The sequence below is a fragment of the Bufo bufo genome, chromosome 7 (assembly GCF_905171765.1).
Source record: "Bufo bufo chromosome 7, aBufBuf1.1, whole genome shotgun sequence".
Classification (NCBI taxonomy): domain Eukaryota; kingdom Metazoa; phylum Chordata; class Amphibia; order Anura; family Bufonidae; genus Bufo; species Bufo bufo.
Genome location: NC_053395.1, coordinates 1 through 22,500, shown reverse-complemented (window position 1 = coordinate 22,500; position 22,500 = coordinate 1). Strand labels below are relative to the sequence as shown.

Here is a 22,500-nt window from a genome sequence, read left to right as displayed (position 1 = left end):
ACCACTACTATTACTACTACTACCACCACCACCACCACCACTACGACTACCACCACCACTACTACTACTATTACTACTACTACCACCACCACTACTACTATTATTACTACTACTACCACCACCACCACTAATATTACTACTACCACTACCACCACCACCACTACTATTACTACTACTACTACCACTACTACCACCACCACCACTACTACTATTACTACTACCACCACCACCACCACTACTATTACTACTACCACCACCACCACTATTACTACTACCACTACTACTACCACCACCACTACTATTACTACTACTACCACCACCACTACTATTACTACTACTACCACCACCACCACTACTACTACTACCACTACTACTACTACCACCACCACTACTACTATTATTACTACTACTACCACCACCACCACTACTACTATTATTACTACTACTACCACCACCACCACCACTACTATTACTACTACCACTACTACCACCACCACTACTATTACTACTACTACTACTACCACTACTACCACCACCACCACTACTATTACTACTACTACTACCACCACCACTACTACTATTACTACTACTACTACCACCACCACTACTATTACTACTACTACCACCACCACCACTACTATTACTACTACCACTACTACTACCACCACCACTACTACTATTACTACTACCACCACCACTACTATTACTACTATTACTACTACTACCACCACCACTACTATTACTACTACTACCACCACCACTACTACTACTACTACTACCACTACTACCACCACCACCACTACTACTATTACTACTACTACTACCACCACCACCACTACTACTATTACTACTACTACTACCACCACCACCACTACTATTACTACTACTACCACCACCACTATTACTACTACCACTACTACTACCACCACCACTACTACTATTACTACTACTACTACCACCACCACTATTACTACTACTACCACCACCACTACTACTACTACTACTACTACTACCACCACCACTACTACTATTACTACTACTACCACCACCACCACTACTACTATTACTACTACTACCACCACCACCACTACTATTACTACTACCACTACTACTACCACCACCACTACTACTATTACTACTACTACTACCACCACTACTACTACTACTACTACTACTACCACCACCACTATTACTACTACCACTACTACTACTACCACCACCACTACTACTACTACCACCACTACTATTACTACTACCACCACCACTACTACTACCACCACCACTACTATTACCACCACCACTACTACTACCACCACCACTACTATTACTACTACCACCACTACTATTACTACTACTACCACCACTACTACTACCACCACCACTACTATTACTACTACTACTACCACTACTACCACCACCACTACTACTACTATTACTACTACTACTACCACCACCACTACTATTACTACTACTACCACCACCACCACTACTATTACTACTACCACTACTACTACTACCACCACCACTACTATTACTACTACTACTACCACCACTACTACTACCACCACCACTACTATTACTACTACTACCACCACTACTACTACCACCACTACTACTACCACTACTACTACTACCACTACCACCACTACTACCACTACTACTACCACCACTACTACTACCACTACCACCACCACTACTACTACTACCACCACCACTACTACTATTACTACCACTACTACTACCACCACCACCACCACTACTATTACTACTACTACCACCACTACTACTACTACCACCACCACCACCACCACTATTACTACCACCACCACTACTATTACTACTACTACTACTACCACCACCACTACTACTATTACTACCACTACCACTACTATTACTACCACCACTACTACTACTACCACCACCACCACTACTACTACTACCACTACTACTACTAACATCACTACCTCTACCACCACCACTACTATTACTACTACCACCACTGCTATTACTACTACTACCACCGCTACTACTACTACCACCACCAGCACCACCGCTACTACTACCACCACCACTACTATTACTACTACCACTACTATTACTACTACCACCACCACTACTATTACTACTACCACCACTACTACTACTACCACCACCACCGCTACTACCACTACTATTACTACTACCACTACTATTACTACTACCACCACCATTACTACTACCACCACTACTATTACTACCACTACTACTACCACCACTACTACTACTACTACTACCACCACTACTACTACTACTACTATTACTACCGCCACTACTACCACCACCACTACTACTACTGCCACTACTACTACCACCACTACTACTACCACCACTACTACTACCACTACCACCACCACTACTACTACTACCACCACTACTACTATTACTACCACTACTACTACCACCACCACCACCACTACTATTACTACTACTACCACCACTACTACTACTACTACTACTACCACTACTACTACCACCACCACTATTACTACCACCACCACTACTATTACTACTACTACTACTACCACCACTACTACTACTATTACTACCACTACCACCACCACTACTATTACTACCACCACTACTACTACCACCACCACCACCACTACTACTACCACCACTACTATTACTACCACTACTACTACTAACATCACTACCTCTACCACCACCACTACTATTACTACTACCACCACTGCTATTACTACTACTACCACCGCTACTACTACTACTACTACCACCACCACCACCGCTACTACTACCACCACCACTACTATTACTACTACCACTACTATTACTACTACCACCACCACTACTATTACTACTACCACTACTATTACTACTACCACCACTACTACTACCACCACCACCGCTACTACCACTACTATTACTACTACCACTACTATTACTACTACCACCACCACTACTATTACTACTACCACCACTACTATTACTACTACCACCACCACTACTGCCACTACTACCACCACCACTACTACTATCACTACTACTACCACCACTACCACTACTACCACCACTACTACTATTACTACCACTACTATTACTACCACTACCACCACTACTACTACCACCACCACCACTACTATTACTACCACCACTACTACTACTACCACCACTATTATTATTATTACTACTACTACTACTACTACCACCACTACTATTACTACCACCACTACTACTACCACCACTACTATTACTACCACCACTACTACTACTATTACTACCACCACCACTACTATTACTACCACCACTACTATTACTACCACCACTACTACTACTATTACTACCACCACCACTACTATTACTACCACCACCACCACTACTACTACCACCACTACTATTACTACCACCACTACTACTACTACTACTAACATCACTACCTCTACCACCACCACTACTATTACTACTACCACCACTGCTATTATTACTACTACTACCACCACCACCGCTACTACTACTACCACCACCACCACCACCGCTACTACTACCACCACCACTACTATTACTACTACCACCACCACCACCACTACTATTACTACTACCACCACCACCACCACCACTACTATTACTACTACCACCACCACTACTATTACTACTACCACCACTACTATTACTACTACCACCACCACCGCTACTAATAACACCATCACTACCTCTACTACTACCACCACCACCACTATTACTACTACTACTAACATCACTACCTCTACCACCACCACTACTATTACTACTACCACCACTGATATTACTACTACCACCGCCACCGCTACTATTACCACCATCACTACCTCTACTACTACCACCACCACTACTACTACTAACATCACTACCTCTACCACCACCACTACTATTACTACTACCACTACTGTTATTACTACTACCACCACCGCTACTATTACTACCACTACTACTAGCACCACCGCTACTATTACTACTACCACCACCACTACTATTACTACCACCACTACTACTACCACAACCACCACTATTACTACCGCCACTACTACTACCACCACCACTACTACTACCACTACTACTACCACTACCACTACTATTACTACCACCACTACTACTAACATCACTACCTCTACCACCACCACTACTATTACTACTACCACCACTGCTATTACTACTACCACCACCACCGCTACTACTACTACCACCACCACAACTACTATTACTACTACCACCACTGCTATTACTACTACTACCACCACCACTACTATTACTACTACCACCACCACTACTATTACTACCACCACCACCACTACTATTACTACCACCACCACCACCACTACTACCACCACCACTATTACTACCGCCACTACTACTACCACCACCACCACTACTACTACCACCACTACTATTACTACCACTACTACTACCACCACTACTACTACCACCACCACTACTATTACTACCACCACTACTACTACTACTACCACCACTACTACTACTAACATCACTACCTCTATCACCACCACTACTATTACTACTACCACCACTGCTATTACTACTACCACCACCACCGCTACTACTACTACTACCACCACTGCTATTACTACTACTACTACCACTACTATTACTACTACCACCACTACTATTACTACTACCACCACTACTATTACTACTACCACCACTACTATTATTACTACTACCACCACTACTATTACTACTACCACCACCACCGCTACTATTACCACCATCAGTACCTCTACTACTACCACCACTATTACTACTACTACTACTAACATCACTACCTCTACCACCACCACCACTACTATTACTACTACCACCACTACTACTATTACTACTACCACCACTGCTATTACTACTACCACCACCACCGCAACTATTACCACCATCACTACCTCTACTACTACCACCACCACTACCACTATTACTACCACCACTGCTATTACTACTACTACCACCACCGCTACTACTACTACCACCACCGCTACTATTACCACCATCACTAACTCTACTACTACCACCACCACTATTACTACTAACATCACTACCTGTACCACCACCACTACTATTACTACTACCACCACTACTATTACTACTACCACCACCACCGCTACTATTACTACTACCACCACTACTATTACTACTACCACCACCGCTACTACTACTACCACCACCACCACTATTACTACTACCACCACTACTATTACTACTACCACCACCACCGCTACTATTACTACTACCACCACTACTACTACCACCACCACTATTACTACTACCACCACTACTATTACTACTACCACCACCACCACCGCTACTATTACCACCATCACTACCTCTACTACTACCACTATTACTACTACTAACATCACTACCTCTACCACCACCACTACTACTATTACTACTACCACCACTGCTATTACTACTACTACCACCACCGCTGCTACTACTACCACCATTACTACTACCACCACCGCTACTACTACTACCACCACTATTACTACTACCACCACTACTATTACTACTACCACCACCGCTACTACTACTACCACCACTGCTACTACTACCACTACCACCACCGCTACTACTACTACCACCACCACTACTATTACTACTACCACCACCACCACCACCACTAGCTTGGAGGGTGGTAAAAATTCATTAAAAAAATTATGAAAAGACATAACCTGTTTTCCTCTAGTCCTTGGAGACTAGAGGGGTTTTATACAAATCTGGTTCAGGTCAAACTGAGCTTTTTAAAAAACTTGTTGAACCTGAACCGAGCCTCGACAGATGCACCCATCTCTACAGTGTGCATTTTGGGCAGTAAAGCAGGGTAAAGGGATGATACTGTGCTCGAGTAGGATGATGCTCCAGATCACCCGTATCGCCCTCTTGTTTCAGGTGATTGTTCAGCGCTGTCTGGCCGCCCGTTCTTTAACACATGTTAAATTAGGGTGCGTGTTATGTGGTTATTTGAAGATTCTTCCCATGTTCCTCATGGTTATGCCCGGCATGATCAGCAGGGTCTTATATCCAGGTAAGATCTGTATATCACATGGGGAACACAGCTAAATAAATAATTGAAGTTATACAACCCAAATTCCAAAAAAGTTGGGGCCCCAAGATTTCATAGACACATATTTTCTTCACAGCAGAGCATAGAACATATGTGAGATGATGGAAGGAGACAGTTTATCATTTTATGAAAAAACAGCAGCAGCAATGCAGCTCAAAAAAGATAGGACAGGAACAACAAAAGGCTGGAAAAGTAAGTGAAGCTAATAAAAAACAGCTGAAGGAGCAATTGGGTATAAAAAAAAGTACATGTTAGAGCGGCAGAGTCTCTCAGAAGCAAAGATAGGTTAGAGGTCCACCAATCTGTGAAAAATCATGAAACAGTTTCAGAAAAATGTAGTTTGAATATCGCACCATCTATAGCACATAATATCATCAAAGCTTCCAACAATCTGCAGAAATCCTTTGAGTGCAACGAACAAAGGCCGATGGTCAGAACTGGAGTGGATACTCATTATCTACTGCATTAAAACAGGCATAACGTATACCAGAAATCACTGCGTGGGCTGAAGAAAACAAGGAACACCTCCAGAAAACACTGCGTAGGCTGAAGAAAACAAGGAACACCTCCAGAAAACACTGCGTAGGCTGAGGAACACATCCAAAAATCACTACGTTAGCTGAGAAACATGTCCAGAAATCACTGCGTGGGCTGAAGAAAACAAGGAACACCTCCAGAAAACACTGCGTAGGCTGAAGAAAACAAGGAACACCTCCAGAAAACACTGCGTAGGCTGAGGAACACATCCAAAAATCACTACGTTAGCTGAGAAACATGTCCAGAAATCACTGCGTGGGCTGAAGAAAACAAGGAACACCTCCAGAAAACACTGCGTAGGCTGAAGAAAACAAGGAACACCTCCAGAAAACACTGCGTAGGCTGAGGAACACATCCAAAAATCACTACGTTAGCTGAGAAACATGTCCAGAAATCACTGTGTGGGCTGAGGAACACATCCTGAAATTACTGTGCAAGCTGAGGAACACGTCCAGAAATCACTGTGCGGACTCGGGAACACGTCCAGAAATCACTGCGTGGGCTGAGGAACACATCCAGAAATCACTGAGGGCTGAGGAACACGACCTGAAATCACTGCGTGGGCTGAGGAGCATGACCTGAAATCACTGCATGGGCTGAGGAACACGACCTGAAATCACTGCGCAAGCTGAGGAACACATCCATAAAACACTGCGCAGGCTGAGGAACACATCCAAAAATCACTACGTTAGCTTAGGTACATGTCCAGAAATCAATGTGTGTGCTGAGGAACATGTCCAGAAATCACTGTGTGTGCTGAGGAACACATCCAGAAGTCACTTTGCAGGCTGAGGAACACATCCAGAAATCACTACGTTAGCTGAGGAACATGTCCAGAAATCACTGTGTGTGCTGAGGAACACATCCAGAAGTCACTTTGCGGGCTGAGGAACACATCCAGGAATCACTGTGCGGGCTGAGGAACACATCCAGAAATCACTACGTTAGCTGAGGAACACATCCAGAAATCACTGTGTGGGCTGAGGAACACATCCAGAAATCACTGTGTGGGCTGAGGAACACATCCAGAAATCACTGTGCGGGCTGAGGAACACGTCCTGAAATTACTGTGCAGGCTGAGGAACAAGTCCAGAAATCACTGCGCGGACTCAGGAACACGTCCAGAAATCACTGCGCAAGCTGGGGAACACATCCACAAATCACTGAGGGCTAAGGAACACAACCTGAAATCACTGCATGGGCTGAGGAACACGTCCAGAAAACACTGCGTGGGCTAAAGAACAGATCCAAAAATCACTGCGTGGGATCATAAACACATCCAGAAATCACTGCATGGGCTCAGGAACATGCTCGGAAAACACTGCTTGGGCTCATGGACAAGTCTAGAAATCACTGCATGGGCTCAGGAAGACATCCAGGAATCACTGCGCGGACTGAGGAACACATCTAGAAATCACTGCTCGGGCTGAGGAACACATCCAGAAATCACTGCGCGGATTGAGGAACACATCCATATCTGAGGAATACGCCCAGAAATCACTGCTCGGGCTGAGGAACACATCCAGAAATTACTGCGTGAGCTGAGGAAGATGTCCTAAAATTACTGTGCAAGCTGAGAAACACATCCAAAAAATCACTGCTCGGGCTGAGGAACACATCCAGAAATCGCTGCTCGGGCTGAGGAACACATCCAGAAATCGCTGCTCGGGCTGAGGAACACATCCAGAAATCACTGCGCGGATTGAGGAACACATCTAGATCTGAGGACCATGCCCAGAAATCACTGCTCGGGCTGAGGAACACATCCAGAAATTACTGCGTGGGCTGAGGAAGATGTCCTAAAATTACTGTGCAAGCTGAGAAACACATCCAAAAAATCACTGCTCAGGCTGAGGAACACATCCAGAAATCGCCGCTCGGGCTGAGGAACACATCCAGAAATCACTGCGCGGATTGAGGAACACATCTAGATCTGAGGAACATGCCCAGAAATCACTGCTCGGGCTGAGGAACACATCCAGAAATCACTGCGCGGATTGAGGAACACATCTAGATCTGAGGAACACGCCCAGAAATCACTGCTCGGGCTGAGAAACACATCCAGAAATTACTGCGTGGGCTGAGGAACATGTCCTAAAATTACTGTGCAAGCTGAGAAACACATCCAGAAACCACTACGCGGACTGAGGAACACGTCCAGAAATCAATGCTCGATCTGAGAAACACGTCCAGAAATGTCTGCTTGGTCTCATGAACACATCCAGAAATCACGTCTCGATCTGAGGAACACGTCCAGAAATCACAGCTTGGGTTGAGGAACATGTCCTAAAATTACTGTGCAAGCTGAGAAACACATCCAGAAACCACTACGCGGACTGAGGAACACGTCCAGAAATCAATGCTCGATCTGAGAAACACGTCCAGAAATGTCTGCTTGGTCTCATGAACACATCCAGAAATCACGTCTCGATCTGAGGAACACGTCCAGAAATCACAGCTTGGGTTGAGGAACATGTCCTAAAATTACTGTGCAAGCTGAGAAACACATCCAAAAATCACTGCTCGATCTGAGGAACACGTCCAGATATTTTTGCTTGGGCTCATGAACACATCCAGAAATCACGGCTCGATCTGAGGAACACGTCCAGAAATGTCTGCGTGGGCTAAGAAACACAACCGGAAATAAAGAGAACCTGTCACCATGTAATCTGCAGGCAGTGTGTTATAGAGCAGGAGGAGCTGAGCAGATTACATGGTGACAGGTTCTCTTTATATATAATCTGCTCAGCTCCTCCTGCTCTATAACACGCTGCCTGCAGATTACATGGTGACAGGTTCTCTGTATATATAATCTGCTCAGCTCCTCCTGCTCTATAACACGCTGCCTGCAGATTACATGGTGACAGGTTCTCTTTATATATAATCTGCAGGCAGCGTGTTATAGAGCAGGAGGAGCTGAGCAGATTATATATAAAGAGAACCTGTCACCATGTAATCTGCAGGCAGCGTGTTATAGAGCAGGAGGAGCTGAGCAGATTATATATAAAGAGAACCTGTCACCATGTAATCTGCAGGCAGCGTGTTATAGAGCAGGAGGAGCTGAGCAGATTATATATAAAGAGAACCTGTCACCGTGTAATCTGCAGGCAGTGTGTTATAGAGCAGGAGGAGCTGAGCAGATTATATATAAAGAGAACCTGTCACGGTGTAATCTGTAGGCAGCGTGTTATAGAGCAGGAGGAGCTGAGCAGATTATATATAAAGAGAACCTGTCACCATGTAATCTGCAGGCAGCGTGTTATAGAACAGGAGGAGCTGAGCAGATTATATATAAAGAGAACCTGTCACCGTGTAATCTGCAGGCAGTGTGTTATAGAGCAGGAGGAGCTGAGCAGATTATATATAAAGAGAACCTGTCACCGTGTAATCTATACCGCACACGGACCACATCCGTATTTTGTGGATTTGCGGTTTGTGGACTGCACAATGGCTATAGTTGTGTATATTAGAACTTATTTACATTTCACACAGCGCCCCAACGTTTTTGGAATTGGGTTGAAATACGCAATCTAAGCATGTCTATGCAGCCTGTGTCCGTATTCGCACTACATCACCTCTTTGTTACAGATGAAGTTGCATGTGTTGTGCCGTCCGAGTGCCGGAAGATCTGCGGTGCGGAGAGCGGCTGTTCAAACATTGCTTATCCGAAGCTGGTAGTAGAGCTGATGCCAAGAGGTTTGTGAATGGCAGAGCGCCATCCCATGACAGCTTGTAGCCACAGGGCTCCAGGTGTTGTCCCCAGCATGGGTCCTATATACAAGATGCGGTTCACTTCATACAGAACAAAAACCAACGAGGCCAAATTCAATAAAAGTGATGTTAAGTTGTGGCCTAATCTAGACTCGACCATCAAGGTCCTCCAGTCTGTGTAATTTTATCCAGAAGACACAAATCCAGCATCAGTCCCTGTAGAGGCGGCCATACACATTCAGTAGCTGTCAGCTGAACATTCGGAACCCTGTCTCTCCTGGTTCCTCATACACATGACTCTTTTATTTCCGCTAAACATGGATGTCTGTTCAGTGCAGAGAGGGGAGAAAGTCATTGCCAGACTTCTCTTGTGGCGGCTTATTTGCCGGGAGCACAAAAGGATTGGGCAAAATATTCACTTTGCCCAATTTTTCTTTCCCCAGACATCATCCAACTGGAAACCCTAACCCTCACTACAATAGACAATACACTAATGTGTGTTAGGGTCGTAAATTCCTTGTAATAACAACCAGGAAAATCTTTCCCACCAGCAATCCACAGTCCGATCCTCAAAGGTCATGAGATGCTATCAGCCAGGAAGACACATGGTCAATAAATGGGAGAAAATCCAAAATACTAGAATATTAGTTGTATGTCCTCCCAATCACATAGGGAATGGTAACCAACAAAGAGCACTAAATACACTACACCTGCGCTGATGACCCTCCATTCTGCCCCTCAGGTCTCCGAGGTCTCATGCTGGCGGTGATGCTGGCCGCTCTCATGAGCAGTCTTGCCTCCATCTTTAACAGCAGTAGTACTCTGTTTACAATGGACGTCTGGAGGAAGATGAGGCCTCAGGCTCCGGAAAAAGAGCTTCTTCTGGTGGGAAGGTACGCGAGAGATCGTCATGATTAGTGATGAGTGAAACCTCTGCCTTATCTGCTGCATCTGCTCCTCTCTCAGGGTGTGGACCGTTTGTCTTGTGGCCTTCAGCATTGCATGGATTCCCGTTGTCCAAGCTGCACAAGGAGGACAGTTGTTTGATTATATCCAGTCTGTAGCAAGTTTCTTGGCGCCACCAATTGCGGCTGTCTTCTTCCTGGCGCTCTTTGTGAAAAGAGTCAATGAACCGGTAAGATTTATTCTATATACAGATGAGCAGGACAACCCTATATATCTCCCATCAACTCTACATCACCTTGACCCTATACATCACCCATCAACTCTACATCACCCTGACCCTATACATCACCCGTCAACTCTCCATCACCCGACCCTATACATCATCCATCAAATCCACATCACCCCCTCAACTCTTCATCACCCCGACCCTATACATCACCCGTCAAATTGACATCACCCCGACCCTATACATTGCTCGTTAACTCTACATCACCCCTATCCTTTACAACTCCTTTCAAATCCACATCACCCTGACCCTATAAATCACCCCTAAACTCTACATCACCCCGACCCTATACATCACCCATCAACTCTACATCACCCTGACCCTATACATCATCCATCAAATCCACATCACCCCAACCATATACATCGCCCGTCAACTCTACATCATCCCTACCCTTTACGCCTGTCAAATCCACATCACCCCTAAACTCTACATCACCCCAAACCTTTACATCACTAGTCAACTCTACATCACCCCGACCCTATACATCGCCCATCAACTCTACATCACCCTACCCTTTACATCGCCCATCAAATCCACATCACCCCTCAACTCTACATCACCCCGACCCTATACATCACCTGTCAAATCCACATCACCCCTCAACCCTACATCACCCCGACCCAATACATCACCCCTCAACTCTACATCACCCTGACCCTATACATCATGCACGCATATCCCTCGGTGGGTATATAAGGTGTATGTTAGGCTGTCTGCACACATATCCTTCAGTGGGTATATAAGGTGTGATAGGCTATGTGTGCAGACAGCCTAACATACACCTTATATACCCACCGAGGGATATGTGTGCAGACAGCCCATCACACACCTTATATACCCACCGAGGGATATGCGTGCAGACAGCCTATCACACCTTATATACCCATTGAAGGATATGTGTGCAGACAGCCTATCACACACCTTATATACCCACCGAGAGATATGTGTGCAGACAGCCTATCACACCTTATATACCCACCGAGGGATATGTGAGCAGACAGCCTATCACACCCCTTATATACCCACCGAGGGATATGTGTGCAGACAGCCTGTCACACCTTATATACCCACCGAGGGATATGTGTGCAGACAGCCTATCACACCTTATATACCCACCGAGGGATATGTGTTCATACAGCCTATCACACCTTATATACCCACCGAGGGATATGTGAGCAGACAGCCTATCACACCCCTTATATACCCACCGAGGATATGTGTGCAGACAGCCTATCACACCTTATATACCCACCGAGGGATATGTGTGCAGACAGCCTATCACACCCCTTAGATATCACTGAGGGATATGTGTGCAGACAACCTATCACACCTTATATACCCACCGAGGGATATGTGAGCAGACAGCCTATCACACCCCTTATATACCCACCGAGGGATATGTGTGCAGACAGCCTGTCACACCTTATATACCCACCGAGGGATATGTGTGCAGACACCCTATCACACCTTATATACCCACCGAGGGATATGTGTTCATACAGCCTATCACACCTTATATACCCACCGAGGGATATGTGAGCAGACAGCCTATCACACCCCTTATATACCCACCGAGGGATATGTGAGCAGACAGCCTATCACACCCCTGATATACCCACCGAGGGATATGCGTGCAAACAGCCTATCACACCCCTTATATACCCACCGAGGGATATGTGTGCAGACAGCCTATCACACCTTATATACCCACCGAGGGATATGTGTGCAGACAGCCTATCACACCTTATATACCCACCGAGGGATATGTGTTCATACAGCCTATCACACCTTATATACCCACCGAGGGATATGTGTGCAGACAGCCTATCACACCCCTTATATACCCACCGAGGGATATGCGTGCAGACAGCCTATCACACCTTATATACCCACCTAGGGATATGCGTGCAGACAGCCTATCACACCTTATATACCCACCGAGGGATATGTGTGCAGACAACCTATCACACCTTATATACCCACCGAGGGATATGTGTGCAGACAGCCTATCACACCCCTTATATACCCACCGAGGGATATGCGTGCAGACAGCCTATCACACCTTATATACCCACCGAGGGATATGCGTGCAGACAGCCTATCACACCCCTTATATACCCACCAAGCCAGCTCCACACATGTGACTTCCTTCATAGGCTATACGCTGAGATGCACTATGGTGGGGGTCCCTGACGTTGTCGTAGGGGTTATCACAGGCATGTATACTATTATATGGGAGTTTTGTAAAGCACAGTTCAGTCAGTGCGATCATCTTTCTGTTTTTCTCTTTGCAGGGGGCATTCTGGGGCCTGATTGGGGGGCTCATTCTCGGTCTCTGCCGCATGGTGCCAGAATTTGCGTTTGGTTCTGGAAGCTGCTCCGCTCCTGGCTCCTGCCCACCGCTGATCTGTGGGGTGCATTACCTCTACTTTGCCATAATCCTCTTCTTTTGTACGACTCTCATCATTCTGGCTGTGTCTTACTGCACCCCAGCCATTCCAGAATCACAGGTGAGCCTCCTACCGTGCAGCTGTCCTGGGTGACTACAGTTTCTAGGCTTTGTGTGATTCATCCTCTCACGACAGCCGGTGCAGTACTTTCTGTATGTACCAGGCTACCTTCACAGCACAGGGTGGTAAATCGGCTAGTTGAGTTACCAGATCCGCTATAGACTACAATGGGATCTGATAGATTTCCAGCAGAAATGCTGCGTGGTGGTGGTGGGTCAGGCTATGTAGGTACCAGTAACGCCTCTGCTGGAGAAGGTAGCATTAGGATGGGAGGGAATTAGATGGGTGCTGTCATGGACTTAGGATTACACTTGCCCCCAATTGGTTTTCCATGTCTTTCCCGTCCACCATGACAGCACCCGGAAAGCATAAGCTGGATCCTGGGAGAGGTCTTCCAGGAGGTAATTTCCCAGCTCCACCACCAGCTGATCACTAATGCCTGGAGCAGGTACTACAAGAACTCTACACGTGGCCCCAGCTCACAACAGAGCCCAAGGGGGAGCATTGGAGCAAGGACATGCTCCGCTCATACATCGTAAATGAGTAAAGAAGACTTTACATCCGGCTTTAGCCCTGAACCCGGAGAACCCCTTTAAGCCTATTCTACAGTGGTATCTTTAACTGACTGCACCTGATGTCTTTTTCTGTCCTAATGGGATAATTACTTCATTAACGACCACACTGAGGTTAGGGTGGACGCATAGGTCTCCCATTCAGATCAGACCCTAGCCCAACTCTGCTTAACGGCTCACTTGAAGGGCTCTGTAATCCACGAGATACGGAGCGGAGCGGCCGCCCACCGGAGCACTGCGGAGCGGACGCCCACCGGAGCACTGCGGAGCGGACGCCCACCGGAGCACTGCTGTGGCATGTCGGTTCGTGCTTCCGTTACAGGTGCAGACTGAATCTTGTGGCTCAGACCTATTCTAGTGAATGGCAGGTACAGGGCCGGCGCCTGTGCGTTGTGGACCGCTAGCCGAACTTCTCACATGAGGCAGAGCTGGACCTGTGCAGGACTTAGCGGCTGCAGAGAAATCTCAACGTGAAGACACGACATCTACGAGGTAGAGACGTAAAGCCGGCTGGTATTCCCTGCAGAGTCCGGCCTTCCTAGACTTCATCCTGGAGTCTCCATGAGAGGCAGACATCTAAGAAGAGAACCTGGAGGAGACCACAACGTAGGCGGAAGAGAGACATCTCCCAGAGAACAGCAGCCATAGAGTGCCAGAAAACAGACCGCAGAGTGAGACAGTGCCTGCCTTACCTGTAGGAGGTCAGTAGGGTTAGGGTAATACCTGCTGGAGGAATGCAGCGTCACATACAGCAGAGTGAGAGCATCAGAGTAACAGAGCGGAGGTAACTGCACGGACAGTGTCTGCCTTACATGGAGGGGTCAGTAGGGTTAGGGTAGGACCACCTGCTGGAGGAATGCAGCGTCACATACAGCATAGTGAGAGCATCAGAGTAACAGAGCGGAGGTAACTGCACGGACAGTGTCTGCCTTACATGGAGGGGTCAGTAGGGTTAGGGTAGGACCACCTGCTGGAGGAATGCAGCGTCACATACAGCAGAGTCAGAGCATCAGAGTAACAGAGCGGAGGTAACTGCACGGACAGCGCCTGCCCTACATGGAGGGGTCAGTAGGGTTAGGGTAGGACCACCTGCTGGGGGAATGTAGCGTCACATACAGCAGAGTGAGAGCATCAGAGTAACAGAGCGGAGGTAACTGCACGGACAGCGCCTGCCTTACATGGAGGGGTCAGTAGGGTTAGGGTAATACCTGCTGGAGGAATGCAGCGTCACATACAGCAGAGTGAGAGCATCAGAGTAACAGAGCGGAGGTAACTGCACGGACAGTGTCTGCCTTACATGGAGGGGTCAGTAGGGTTAGGGTAATACCTGCTGGAGGAATGCAGCGTCACATACAGAAGAGTGAGAGCATCAGAGTAACAGAGCGGAGGTAACTGCACGGACAGTGTCTGCCTTACATGGAGGGGTCAGTAGGGTTAGGGTAGGACCACCTGCTGGAGGAATGTAGCGTCACATACAGAAGAGTGAGAGCATCAGAGTAACAGAGCGGAGGTAACTGCACGGACAGTGTCTGCCTTACATGGAGGGGTCAGTAGGGTTAGGGTAGGACCACCTGCTGGAGGAATGCAGCGTCACATACAGCAGAGTGAGAGCATCAGAGTAACAGAGCGGAGGTAACTGCACGGACAGTGTCTGCCTTACATGGAGGGGTCAGTAGGGTTAGGGTAGGACCACCTGCTGGGGGAATGCAGCGTCACATACAGCAGAGTGAGAGCATCAGAGTAACAGAGCGGAGGTAACTGCACGGACAGTGTCTGCCTTACATGGAGGGGTCAGTAGGGTTAGGGTAGGACCACCTGCTGGAGGAATGCAGCGTCACATACAGCAGAGTGAGAGCATCAGAGTAACAGAGCGGAGGTAACTGCACGGACAGTGTCTGCCTTACATGGAGGGGGTCAGTAGGGTTAGGGTAGGACCACCTGCTGGAGGAATGCAGCGTCACATACAGCAGAGTGAGAGCATCAGAGTAACAGAGCGGAGGTAACTGCACGGACAGTGTCTGCCTTACATGGAGGGGTCAGTAGGGTTAGGGTAATACCTGCTGGAGGAATGCAGCGTCACATACAGCAGAGTGAGAGCATCAGAGTAACAGAGCGGAGGTAACTGCACGGACAGTGTCTGCCTTACATGGAGGGGGTCAGTAGGGTTAGGGTAATACCTGCTGGAGGAATGCAGCGTCACATACAGCAGAGTGAGAGCATCAGAGTAACAGAGCGGAGGTAACTGCACGGACAGCGCCTGCCCTACATGGAGGGGTCAGTAGGGTTAGGGTAGGACCACCTGCTGGGGGAATGTAGCGTCACATACAGCAGAGTGAGAGCATCAGAGTAACAGAGCGGAGGTAACTGCACGGACAGCGCCTGCCTTACATGGAGGGGTCAGTAGGGTTAGGGTAATACCTGCTGGAGGAATGCAGCGTCACATACAGCAGAGTGAGAGCATCAGAGCGGAGGTAACTGCACGGACAGTGCCTGCCTTACATGGAGGGGTCAGTAGGGTTAGGGTAGGACCACCTGCTGGAGGAATGTAGCGTCACATACAGCAGAGTGAGAGCATCAGAGTAACAGAGCGGAGGTAACTGCACGGACAGCGCCTGCCTTACATGGAGGGGTCAGTAGGGTTAGGGTAGGACCACCTGCTGGGGGAATGTAGCGTCACATACAGCAGAGTGAGAGCATCAGAGTAACAGAGCGGAGGTAACTGCACGGACAGTGCCTGCCTTACCTGTAGGGGGTCAGTAGGGTTAGGGTAATACCTGCTGGAGGAATGCAGCGTCACATACAGCAGAGTGAGAGCATCAGAGTAACAGAGCGGAGGTAACTGCACGGACAGTGTCTGCCTTACATGGAGGGGGTCAGTAGGGTTAGGGTAATACCTGCTGGAGGAATGCAGCGTCACATACAGCAGAGTGAGAGCATCAGAGTAACACAGCGGAGGTAACTGCACGGACAGCGCCTGCCTTACCTGTAGGAGGTCAGTAGGGTTAGGGTAATACCTGCTGGAGGAATGCAGCGTCACATACAGCAGAGTGAGAGCATCAGAGTAACAGAGCGGAGGTAACTGCACGGACAGTGTCTGCCTTACATGGAGGGGGTCAGTAGGGTTAGGGTAATACCTGCTGGAGGAATGCAGCGTCACATACAGCAGAGTGAGAGCATCAGAGCGGAGGTAACTGCACGGACAGCGCCTGCCTTACATGGAGGGGTCCGTAGGATTAGGGTAGGACCACCTGCTGGGGGAATGTAGCGTCACATACAGCAGAGTGAGAGCATCAGAGTAACAGAGCGGAGGTAACTGCACGGACAGTGTCTGCCTTACATGGAGGGGTCAGTAGGGTTAGGGTAATACCTGCTGGAGGAATGCAGCGTCACATACAGAAGAGTGAGAGCATCAGAGTAACAGAGCGGAGGTAACTGCACGGACAGTTTCTGCCTTACATGGAGGGGTCAGTAGGGTTAGGGTAATACCTGCTGGAGGAATGCAGCGTCACATACAGCAGAGTGAGAGCATCAGAGTAACAGAGCGGAGGTAACTGCACGGACAGTGTCTGCCTTACATGGAGGGGTCAGTAGGGTTAGGGTAGGACCACCTGCTGGAGGAATGTAGCGTCACATACAGCAGAGTGAGAGCATCAGAGTAACAGAGCGGAGGTAACTGCACGGACAGTGTCTGCCTTACATGGAGGGGTCAGTAGGGTTAGGGTAGGACCACCTGCTGGAGGAATGCAGCGTCACATACAGCAGAGTGAGAGCATCAGAGTAACAGAGCGGAGGTAACTGCACGGACAGTGTCTGCCTTACATGGAGGGGTCAGTAGGGTTAGGGTAGGACCACCTGCTGGGGGAATGCAGCGTCACATACAGCAGAGTGAGAGCATCAGAGTAACAGAGCGGAGGTAACTGCACGGACAGTGTCTGCCTTACATGGAGGGGTCAGTAGGGTTAGGGTAGGACCACCTGCTGGAGGAATGCAGCGTCACATACAGCAGAGTGAGAGCATCAGAGTAACAGAGCGGAGGTAACTACACGGACAGTGCCTGCCTTACCTGTAGGAGGTCAGTAGGGTTAGGGTAATACCTGCTGGAGGAATGCAGCGTCACATACAGCATAGTGAGAGCATCAGAGTAACAGAGCGGAGGTAACTGCACGGACAGTGCCTGCCTTACCTGTAGGAGGTCAGTAGGGTTAGGGTAATACCTGCTGGAGGAATGTAGCGTCACATACAGCAGAGTGAGAGCATCAGAGTAACAGAGCGGAGGTAACTGCACGGACAGTGTCTGCCTTACATGGAGGGGTCAGTAGGGTTAGGGTAGGACCACCTGCTGGAGGAATGTAGCGTCACATACAGCAGAGTGAGAGCATCAGAGTAACAGAGCGGAGGTAACTGCACGGACAGTGTCTGCCTTACATGGAGGGGTCAGTAGGGTTAGGGTAGGACCACCTGCTGGAGGAATGTAGCGTCACATACAGCAGAGTGAGAGCATCAGAGTAACAGAGCGGAGGTAACTGCACGGACAGTTTCTGCCTTACATGGAGGGGTCAGTAGGGTTAGGGTAATACCTGCTGGGGGAATGTAGCGTCACATACAGCAGAGTGAGAGCATCAGAGTAACAGAGCGGAGGTAACTGCACGGACAGTGTCTGCCTTACATGGAGGGGTCAGTAGGGTTAGGGTAGGACCACCTGCTGGGGGAATGCAGCGTCACATACAGCAGAGTGAGAGCATCAGAGTAACAGAGCGGAGGTAACTGCACGGACAGTGCCTGCCTTACCTGTAGGAGGTCAGTAGGGTTAGGGTAATACCTGCTGGAGGAATGCAGCGTCACATACAGCATAGTGAGAGCATCAGAGTAACAGAGCGGAGGTAACTGCACGGACAGTGCCTGCCTTACCTGTAGGAGGTCAGTAGGGTTAGGGTAATACCTGCTGGGGGAATGCAGCGTCACATACAGCAGAGTGAGAGCATCAGAGTAACAGAGCGGAGGTAACTGCACGGACAGTGCCTGCCTTACATGGAGGGGTCAGTAGGGTTAGGGTAGGACCACCTGCTGGAGGAATGCAGCGTCACATACAGTATAGTGAGAGCATCAGAGTAACAGAGCGGAGGTAACTGCACGGACAGCGCCTGCCTTACATGGAGGGGTCAGTAGGGTTAGGGTAGGACCACCTGCTGGAGGAATGTAGCGTCACATACAGCAGAGTGAGAGCATCAGAGTAACAGAGCGGAGGTAACTGCACGGACAGTGCCTGCCTTACATGGAGGGGTCAGTAGGGTTAGGGTAGGACCACCTGCTGGGGGAATGTAGCGTCACATACAGCAGAGTGAGAGCATCAGAGTAACAGAGCGGAGGTAACTGCACGGACAGTGTCTGCCTTACATGGAGGGGTCAGTAGGGTTAGGGTAGGACCACCTGCTGGGGGAATGTAGCGTCACATACAGCAGAGTGAGAGCATCAGAGTAACAGAGCGGAGGTAACTGCACGGACAGTGTCTGCCTTACATGGAGGGGTCAGTAGGGTTAGGGTAGGACCACCTGCTGGAGGAATGCAGCGTCACATACAGCAGAGTCAGAGCATCAGAGTAACAGAGCGGAGGTAACTGCACGGACAGTTTCTGCCTTACATGGAGGGGTCAGTAGGGTTAGGGTAATACCTGCTGGGGGAAATGTAGCGTCACATACAGCAGAGTGAGAGCATCAGAGTAACAGAGCGGAGGTAACTGCACGGACAGTGTCTGCCTTACATGGAGGGGTCAGTAGGGTTAGGGTAGGACCACCTGCTGGAGGAATGCAGCGTCACATACAGCAGAGTCAGAGCATCAGAGTAACAGAGCGGAGGTAACTGCACGGACAGTGCCTGCCTTACATGGAGGGGTCAGTAGGGTTAGGGTAGGACCACCTGCTGGAGGAATGCAGCGTCACATACAGTATAGTGAGAGCATCAGAGTAACAGAGCGGAGGTAACTGCACGGACAGTGTCTGCCTTACATGGAGGGGTCAGTAGGGTTAGGGTAGGACCACCTGCTGGAGGAATGCAGCGTCACATACAGCAGAGTCAGAGCATCAGAGTAACAGAGCGGAGGTAACTGCACGGACAGTGCCTGCCTTACATGGAGGGGGTCAGTAGGGTTAGGGTAGGACCACCTGCTGGGGGAATGCAGCGTCACATACAGCAGAGTCAGAGCATCAGAGTAACAGAGCGGAGGTAACTGCACGGACAGTGTCTGCCTTACATGGAGGGGTCAGTAGGGTTAGGGTAGGACCACCTGCTGGAGGAATGCAGCGTCACATACAGCAGAGTCAGAGCATCAGAGGAACAGAGCGGAGGTAACTGCACGGACAGTGTCTGCCTTACATGGAGGGGGTCAGTAGGGTTAGGGTAATACCTTCTGGAGGAATGCAGCGTCACATACAGCAGAGTGAGAGCATCAGAGTAACAGAGCGGAGGTAACTGCACTGACAGTGCCTGCCTTACCTGTAGGAGGTCAGTAGGGTTAGGGTAATACCTGCTGGAGGAATGCAGCGTCACATACAGCAGAGTGAGAGCATCAGAGTAACAGAGCGGAGGTAACTGCACGGACAGTGTCTGCCTTACATGGAGGGGTCAGTAGGGTTAGGGTAATACCTGCTGGTGGAATGTAGCGTCACATACAGCAGAGTGAGAGCATCAGAGCGGAGGTAACTGCACGGACAGTGTCTGCCTTACATGGAGGGGGTCAGTAGGGTTAGGGTAGGACCACCTGCTGGGGGAATGTAGCATCACATACAGCAGAGTGAGAGCATCAGAGTAACAGAGCGGAGGTAACTGCACGGACAGTGCCTGCCTTACATGGAGGGGGTCAGTAGGGTTAGGGTAGGACCACCTGCTGGAGGAATGCAGCGTCACATACAGCAGAGTGAGAGCATCAGAGTAACAGAGCGGAGGTAACTGCACTGACAGTGCCTGCCTTACATGGAGGGGGTCAGTAGGGTTAGGGTAGGACCACCTGCTGGAGGAATGCAGCGTCACATACAGCAGAGTGAGAGCATCAGAGTAACAGAGCGGAGGTAACTGCACGGACAGTGCCTGCCTTACATGGAGGGGGTCAGTAGGGTTAGGGTAGGACCACCTGCTGGGGAAAGTAGCATCACATACAGCAGAGTGAGAGCATCAGAGTAACAGAGCGGAGGTAACTGCACGGACAGTGTCTGCCTTACATGGAGGGGTCAGTAGGGTTAGGGTAATACCTGCTGGAGGAATGCAGCGTCACATACAGCAGAGTCAGAGCATCAGAGTAACAGAGCGGAGGTAACTGCACGGACAGTGCCTGCCTTACATGGAGGGGTCAGTAGGGTTAGGGTAGGACCACCTGCTGGGGGAATGCAGCGTCACATACAGCAGAGTCAGAGCATCAGAGTAACAGAGCGGAGGTAACTGCACGGACAGTGTCTGCCTTACATGGAGGGGGTCAGTAGGGTTAGGGTAGGACCACCTGCTGGGGAATGTAGCGTCACATACAGCAGAGTGAGAGCATCAGAGTAACAGAACGGAGGTAACTGCACGGACAGTGCCTGCCTTACATGGAGGGGGTCAGTAGGGTTAGGGTAGGACCACCTACTGGGGAAAGTAGCATCACATACAGCAGAGTGAGAGCATCAGAGTAACAGAGCGGAGGTAACTGCACGGACAGCGCCTGCCTTACATGGAGGGGGTCAGTAGGGTTAGGGTAGGACCACCTGCTGGAGGAATGTAGCGTCACATACAGCAGAGTGAGAGCATCAGAGTAACAGAGCGGAGGTAACTGCACGGACAGCGCCTGCCCTACATGGAGGGGGTCAGTAGGGTTAGGGTAGGACCACCTGCTGGAGGAATGTA

The 22,500-nt window shown here is 48.8% G+C and overlaps 1 protein-coding gene across 1 annotated transcript in view; it reads left to right on the top strand.

Moving 5' to 3' along the window:
* Positions 1–14,123, top strand: part of SLC5A2 (solute carrier family 5 member 2) — a 136,665-nt gene extending 122,542 nt beyond the window's left edge. The window contains exons 9-13 of the mRNA XM_040440945.1: positions 5,932–6,067; positions 10,232–10,339; positions 11,097–11,247; positions 11,321–11,489; positions 13,844–14,123. Of these exons, the coding sequence (XP_040296879.1) occupies positions 5,932–6,067; positions 10,232–10,339; positions 11,097–11,247; positions 11,321–11,489; positions 13,844–14,092 (813 nt within the window). The 3' untranslated portion in view covers positions 14,093–14,123. The remainder of the gene's footprint in view (positions 1–5,931; positions 6,068–10,231; positions 10,340–11,096; positions 11,248–11,320; positions 11,490–13,843) is intronic.
* The last annotated feature ends 8,377 nt before the right edge of the window (positions 14,124–22,500 follow it).